Source organism: Chrysochloris asiatica, unplaced genomic scaffold, assembly GCF_000296735.1.
Source record: "Chrysochloris asiatica unplaced genomic scaffold, ChrAsi1.0 scaffold00140, whole genome shotgun sequence".
Lineage (NCBI taxonomy): Eukaryota > Metazoa > Chordata > Mammalia > Afrosoricida > Chrysochloridae > Chrysochloris > Chrysochloris asiatica.
This window is the reverse complement of record NW_006408658.1, coordinates 3,584,512-3,592,700: the sequence shown is the minus strand read 5'-3', so window position 1 is coordinate 3,592,700 and position 8,189 is coordinate 3,584,512. Positions and strand designations below refer to the sequence as shown.

General features: G+C 40.5%; 1 protein-coding gene across 1 annotated transcript in view; it reads left to right on the top strand.

Moving 5' to 3' along the window:
• The window catches only part of TRIM5 (tripartite motif containing 5), a 26,351-nt gene extending 18,788 nt beyond the window's left edge, over positions 1-7,563 (top strand). Inside the window, exons 4-8 of the mRNA XM_006870328.1 lie at positions 4,981-5,003; positions 6,050-6,159; positions 6,411-6,437; positions 6,700-6,804; positions 7,028-7,563. Of these exons, the coding sequence (XP_006870390.1) occupies positions 4,981-5,003; positions 6,050-6,159; positions 6,411-6,437; positions 6,700-6,804; positions 7,028-7,563 (801 nt within the window). The remainder of the gene's footprint in view (positions 1-4,980; positions 5,004-6,049; positions 6,160-6,410; positions 6,438-6,699; positions 6,805-7,027) is intronic.
• Positions 7,564-8,189: the final 626 nt, after the last annotated feature.

Sequence of the window (8,189 nt, the reverse complement as noted above, 5' to 3'; positions counted from 1 at the left end):
AACCAGCTTCTTGTCCTGTTGATTGTTTCTATAGTTTTTCTGTTTTCTATCTCATTTATTTCTGCTCTAATCTTTATTATTTCTTTTCTTTTGGTGGATGTAGGTTCCCTCTGTTGGTCTGTTTCTGTTTGTTGTAGATGCTGTGTTAATGTGTTAATTTTGGTTCTTTCTTCTTTTCGTCCTCTCAGCACCGCTTTCGTCATGTCCCAAAGATACTGATATATTGTGTTTTGGTTCTCATTTATTTCTAGGAGCTTTGTGAATTCACATTTAATTTCTTCTAGTACCCAGTTGCTTTTCAGCAGGGTGTTATTCAGTTTCCATGTATTTGACTGGATTTCCTTGGGCTTCTTATTGTTGATTTCTAATTTGATAGCATTGTGGCCTGAGAAGATGCTTTGTAGTATTTTGATATTTGTAAATTTATGGAGATTTGTTTTGTGGCCTAAAACATCGTCTATTCTGGAGAATGTTCCATGTGCAATGGAAAAGAATGTGTATTGTGCAGTTGTTGGGTTGAATGCTCTGTGCACATCTATGAGATCCAGTTGGCTTATTATGTTGTTTAGTTCTTCTGTGTCTTTGTCAAGTTTCTTTCTGGTTGTTCTATCCATTTTTGAAAGCGGTATATTAAAATCATCCTCTATTATTGTAGATTCATCTATTTCTTCCTTCAAATCTATTAGAGTTTGCTTTATATATTTTGTAGCTCTTTCATTGAGAGAATAGATATTTATTATGATTATTTCATCTTGTTCAATTGTCCCTTTAATTATGAGATAATGTCCATCTTTATCTATTATGCTGGTTTTTGCCTTAACGTTTATTTTATCAGAGATTAGTACTGTCACTCCTGTTCATTTTTTATTACAATTAGCTTGGTATATTTTTTCCCATTTTTTGACTTTCAATCTGTTTTTGCCTCTGTGTGTGAGATGTGTCTCTTGCAGACAGCATATTGAAGGATCTTGTTTTCTTATCCATTCTGCTACCCTCTGTCTCTTAACACGTGCATTTAATCCATTTATATTCAGTGTAACTCCATTAGCCCCCCCCCCCACGCTAATGGGGGGGCGGCGGCTGAACGGTGTGCAAGAACTGCTCATACCTGGTGGAGGTGTTAAATGAAACCCAGATCATGGAGCGGCGGGGTGAGAGGTGTCTGGAGACCAGGTCGACAGGGGGACACTGCCTAGAGGGAAGAGACTGCAGTGGCCAGCCAGGCTGTCCTACTTACCCCGTGAGGGCACCATCCTAGCCTAGCCGTTGGATCGTGGCTTTGAGGCGGGGTCAACCAACTTAGAGACCCACAAGCGCAGCCCAAAGCATCTCATTACAACCCTGTCACTCCTGCTGCACTTCGCCTCTTGACTGACGTGACATCCAAGGACGGAAATCCCACCTTTGAGCCGGACTTAAGGGCCATAGCGCAAGGAGATTCGTGTTTAACAGTGAACACACAACTGCCACTCGTCTGTCTGTCGTGCTGTGGTGGTTTGAATTGCTGTGATTCTGAGGGCTATGCCACCGGTATTTTAAATAACCAGCAGGGTCACCCATGGTGGACAGGTTTCAGATGAGCTTCCAAATAAAGACAGACTAGGAAGAAAGAGTGACAAACTACTTCCGAATCGCTAGTCACTGAAAACTCTATGAATAGCAGAGAAACACTGTCAGATACAGAGATACAGGACCGGAAGGTGGGAAGGCACTCAGAATGCGACTGGGGAAAAAAAAATGCCTCCTCCAAGTAGAGAAAAGCTCACAGAACCTTCATTTGCTAATGGGCCATGAATCAAAATGAAGAGAAACAGCTGTAAACATCCACTGAAAATCACAACATGGAATGTATGATGTATGAATCTGGGAAAATTGGAAGTTGTCAAAAATGAAATGGAACACATCAACATCAATATCTTAGGCATTAGTGAGCTGAAATGGACTGGTATGGCCATTTTGAATCTGAAAACCACATGGTTTACTATGCAGGGAATGACAAGTTGAAGAGGAATGGTGTTGCATTCATCGTCAAAAAGAACATATCCAGATCAGTCATGAGGTACAATGCTGTAAGTGATAGGATAATATCCATGCACCTACAGGGAAGCCCAGTTAATACCACTATTATTCAAATTTATGCACCAACCACTAAAGCCAGTGAAGTTGAAATAGAAGAATTCTACCAACTTCTTCAATCTGAAGTTGATCAAACATGCAATCAAGATGTATTGCTCATTACTGGTGATTGGAATGCAAAAGTAGGGAGCAAAGAGGAGGGACCAGTAGCTGGAAAATTTGGACTTGGTCTTGCTGTTTGGTCTTGCCCAATATGTTGGCTCTGGGCCTCTGAGCCCAGCCCAGCACATTCAAAAGTTCACATTTTTTACTTCAGCTTCAAGTTCCACAATCTATAAGCCTTCAAACCTTCAAAATATTCGTATCTCTGTGGTTCCGAGTTTTGGAGCTCTGCCCTGGATCTGCTTTGCCTGGTATTCTTTGTTATTTCTGACAGCGAACTTCACTGTACCTCCACCCTATCCTCCATGAAGCCCCACCTCTGGTCCTCCACTTCTTGACTTGACCTCTGCCATGCTCTGGAAATACTACAAAGATCCTTTAGTGCTGCTGATAAATGCCCAGTGGGCATCCATTCTGCCATAAGTCTCATTCTGAAGGTGCTCAATTCTAGCTCTAGCAAACCAAGAGGTCAGCAAACCTAGCTCGCCCAGTTGAGTGCCTTTTGGCCCTTTGCTCTGCAAGAAACCATCCTGCTCAAAGGCACTCAAGTTGACATGTTTCATGGGCCAGGTAGCCCAACACACTGTCTTATGCTTGGCCATTCCTACTGCTGCAGCGGTTCCTCTACTACACTTCTGCTGCTCCTCTGGTGTCAAGCTTTCTATCCCCGGATCAAGGAGGTTCAGTGCACGGTGATTTTGGTGTCAAAAGGACATGCTTAACTCATGGTTCTTGCAAAGTGACGGTAATAAGATGTTGTTGTTGTTATGTGCCGTGGAATCGGTTCCGACTCATAGCGACCCTATACAGGGTTTCTGAGGCTGTAAATTTTTACGGGAGCAGAAATGCTCATCTTTCTTCCACAGAACAGCTGGTAGTTTCTAATTGCTGACTTTGAGGTTCGCAGCCCGATTTGTAACCACTACGATACCAGAACAAACGTAGATGACTCATTTTATATGCAGTAGGATGGCAGACATGACCTATCCACATGTTTGAGATGTAGAGTTCTAAGTTTTAAATTTGCACTGCAGGATGATGCACTGAACCACAAGTTGGTGGTTCAAACCCACCAGCCACTCCTTGTATACTCTACACAGGGTCACTATGAGTCGTAACCAACTAGATGACACTTACCAAGGAAGTTTTTAACAAATGCTGTCAACAGTAACTTACAATTGAATCATATAATCCTACCAGCATCTTTCCCTGTTTTCTCTTAATGCAGACCCAGCAGGGAAATGTCATTTAATAAGAGTTACAAAAAAGAGCCACATCAAATAATTCGACACTCCACAAAGCTCCTATAAACACTGTGTTCATGCTTTGTGTAGAGGAGCATGATTGCTCAATTGTTTAGTAAGAGTGTGTTTACCTTTGTAAGAAACTCAAAAGTATCCTGTTATTCCATGTTCTCACCAGAATTTGGTGTTCATTGTTTTGGACTTTAGTACCTTTGTAGTGGCAATTTTTGTTGTTGTTTTAACTTGTAATTCCCTTTCTTGTTGTTAAGTACCAATGAGTACATTTGGACTCATAGCGACTCTATACATTAGGTTTTCAAGGAGTAGCTGGTGGGTTTATCTGTAATCCAACATCACCACACTGAGACTCACTTTCTCTGTCTCTCTCTGTCTCCCTCTCTCTCTCCTCTTGCTCTCTCTCTGTCTCTCTCTCTCTATATATAGTGATGTTGGTTGTGTGCTGTGGAGTTGGTTTTAACTCATAGTGACCCTGTATAGGGTTTTTGAGGCTATAAATCGTTATGGGAACGGAAAGCCGCATCTTTCGCATGTGGAACAGCTGGTAGTTTCGAATTGCTGACATTGAGGTTATCATAATCACGATGCTACCAGAACGCCTTCTTTCACTCTCTCTCTCTCTACACACAAACACACACACACATATATATGTGTGTACATATGTAAATACACAAACGCACACACACACACACACACACACACACACCCATACATACATATATGTGTTTGCTGAAACCCTCAGTAAGAACCATATATGCTTTATAGGATATTATTAAGAATTGCTTATCTGTGGTTCTCCAAAGACTAATGTGTTGTTATGTGTGTACCATAGAGTGTGTTCTCGCTCTGAGAGACCTTACAGGGCAGAGGACATGTGATCTCTCCAGGGTTTTCTGTGCTGCAATACTTTTGTGAATTCAAACCACCTAACTTTCTATTAGTAGCTGAGCACTTATACATTTTGCCAAGAGGGCTCCTTGTTGTTGTTGTTAAGTACCATCTAGTCTGTTCCAACTCCTAGCGACCATGTACAGGGTTCCAAGGAGCGACCAGTTGAGTGCTTATCTTACAGCACCACACCAGGACTACTAGTCTAGTATTCCGATGTATATCTGTCTTCAATAAGTACAATTGAAAAGTATTATTCTACTCATTTCTTTTGGGGTACAGTATGTATTTGGAGGACAAAAAAGAAAGGTAGGCCTTTTGTTTTCTTAGTAAATGTATCCCCCTTCGCAAAGGAAGCTTCTCCCAGTATTTCCACAAGGTTTAAAGCTATTTGTATATTCTAAGGAGCCCAACAAACTCTCATGAATCCTCACTGATGGTCATCCTGGGTCTCACCTTTACTTATTGGCTTGCACTCAGGAATCATTTCATGATTTCTGCTACAACAGTGGTTGGTGGGTGTGTGGTGAGAAATGTTGTAACTGGGGAGGACCTATAACTCCTTCATTCATGTTTTCTCCTCTCTCTCTAGGATGTGAATGGCATTATAAAAAGGTATGTTTGGGTGACCAGGAAGATGCCTTTGCTGTGAAGAGAGGTTGTAAAAGTGAAATTTGTCTGATGGTCAAGCAAGATGAAAAAAATCCCCAAACAGGAAAATGTAGATGCCATTTTATCATAAATTTCCAATCACAAAGCAGGTTTGAGTGTTAAAAATGGAACAAATTCTAGGGTAAAGAATTGGTGTGATAGGAGGTCACAGAGAAGGGGTAACAGACCCTAGTGACTTCACTCATTTTTATCACCTTGTGTATCTGCATCAACCTCCGGTTCCCATATTTCATTGTTGTTTGCCTTATATTTCTCCTTTAGATTTTCACAAGCGGACTCCATACTAGGGAAAAATATTTTGACCCTGATACAAAAATTGATCAATCTTGGACACCCCCCTTAGAAGTCCAATAATATACAATGACTTGAATATATTAAGTATCTTGTGAATTCTTTTCAGAGCAGTACAAGTTTGGTGTTTGCATCTACTTCCTCCAAAGTGTTTGTTACTCTTCCCCAGAGAACCTGAACCCTCAGATGTAATTATGAGGGCTAGGAAGCTACTGGAGGAACAGACTTTGCTGTCTCCTGAGCTGCATTAGATGGGATTGTCACACTTCATTTTTCTCAAACCCCAAAGAGACAGGTTCTGTAGCTTCACTTTCTGGCCATTTTTTTTTCTAAAAAATTCCCATCTATCTGACTTTTCCACACACTGGATATTATTTTGTAGAAATAACAATGTAGCTTTAATTTTCTGTGTTCATTTTAATCTATAGTTTCATACAACTTTACATGACTCCTAGGAGATAAAAGGAGAGGAGTTAATTATTTCATTATAGAAGGAAAAAAAAACTATACTACTGAGAGGCCTGCCTTCACAAGGTGTACACAAAATAGAAAAATCCACATATGCGCACGTGTCTTCCGGGACTACAGTCAATTTACTCCCCTCTTCCCTTAGGATCTTCAGGAAGGAAGGCTCAAGAGAATCAAAAGGGTGGCAATAGTAAGGTAATAATTTTGAAGGCACGTAACTTCTTTCTTAGGTGTGAGAAACTTACTGTGAAGAGGTCAAAAACCTTTCTCAATAAACAGAGGAAAGGATCCCAAGCTGTAGATCTGAGGGGAATGCTGCAAGTATTTAAAGAACTTAGAGGTAAGGAGCATCTGGGGCAGGGTGTGTATGATTCTTGTTGTGGCAGGGACAAAATCAGAAACAGGGTCAATAGGAAAAGAAGGGGGCCAGACATTGTTCATGATGTGAGATTTACAAGGGAATGAGCTGGTCCTCTCAATTATAAATTCATTGCTTCATCATAATTCCCTCTCATTATCTGGAGAGGAAATAGCTTTCTTTGCTGATACTTTGGCTTACTTTAAGAATCATGGTGTGTTTTGTCATTTCAGAGCTGGCGGATGCACAACGCTACTGGGGTAAGGAGAAATCACAGTACCTTCAAGCCAAGAAATTCTTGTCAACTTTCTTCATTGTTCGTTCACCTATAGGTCTCACTCTGATATGTATGTATCCTCTTCTAGTATGCACCTACATACTATACTTCCCTGGTGTTCTGTCTCTCCTTGTGACCCATGAACCAGGTCCTTCCAGTTCCCTCTCATGTTCTCCTAAAGACCCCTCTCTTTATATTGCAAATGAATCTACTTCATATGCTTCTACCCTTTAATTGTCTTACAGTAGACATGACCCTGATACCAATGAACTCTTCTTTGGATATTGTCATTTCTGAGGATAGGAAACAAGCAAGAGTTGAGAAAAAGCCAACACGTGCACATCATGTTAGTGAGTATCTTTCCATGGACTACCTGTAGATTGAATCAGAGAAACATTACTGGGGAAAGTCCCTGGGCCCAGAGGATAGATTCAGCCATTTCCCCAGTGTTCTACCTCTCCCTATGAGCCCTGAACAAGGTTCTTTCCTGTTCCCTCTCCTGCTCTCAAGATTCCTCTCTAATGGTCACAAGTCAGTTTGCTTCATATCTTTCTACCCTTTATTGTCTTACAGGAAACTCTGTGTTTGGTTTTGGCATGGGCAGTGAATTTTCAAATTATCAACATAAAGGTATTAACAGTGGTTATAATCCTATCAGAGGCTCCCTGTGTATCAACTCAGGGAAACATTATTGGGAGGTGAATGTATCTGGAAAAACTGCCTGGATCCTAGGAGTATGCTGTGTCAGAAGACCTGACCTCAATATGGGGTTAAATTTTAACCAAATTGAACTTCAAAATGTTTATTCCAATTATCAACCTCAGTATGGCTACTGGGTTATCGGGTTACAGAATCAGTCTCAGTGTACTGCTTTTGAAAATGATTCTTCCTTTAATGGCGTGAATTTGGTCCTTTTCCAAACCATTCCTCCCTGTCATGTTGGGGTTTTTATAGACTATGAGGCTCGTACAGTTTCGTTTTTCAATGTCACAAACCATGGGTCCCTCATGTACAAATTCTCTAATTGTTGCTTTTCTACGACTGTTTGTCCTTATTTCAATCTAAAGGAATGTGCAAATCCCATGTCTCTGTGCTCACCAGGCTCCTGAGCCATCTTATCTCCTTAGCACTCTGCTTAGTCCCCTTCTCCTATCCTCAGCACCTGCATCAGAATGCACTGCCACCATTGTGACCCTCTCCTACTCTCTCCCTCCTTTTCCTTTTAAATGCCCTTCCTTCATCCATGGAATATACAAGTTACCCTGAGTCTTTTTCTTCCCCACAACTTACTTAAGAGAGAATTCTAATTCATAATTTTTCTTATTTACAAACAAATATGACTAATTCTTCCTAAAACTAAGATAGAAATGGCATAACAGCTCTGTCAACTCTAACTCGTCATTTGCTGTGTAACAGATCTGAGATGGGGCAAAGCTTTCAATCATCGATGTTACAGACTGTGTATAGGAGCCACTTGCTAAATAATGAATCAGTAGGGATGTGTCAATTTACCCATGTTGTGCATATTCATCAAAAATTAAAGGAAAAAGAGCATGCATATGTAGAAAGAGTATAAGTTTTGTGGCCAAACTGTATGCATTTGAAGTCTATGTCTCCACATATTAGCAGTATAACCTTGAATAATATGCTTAAATGTCTTTGTTTATTTTCTGAAAATCCTTTTGTCATTAAAAACTTTTGCTAATACTTAAAAATAATGGGAAAATGTCAGTGT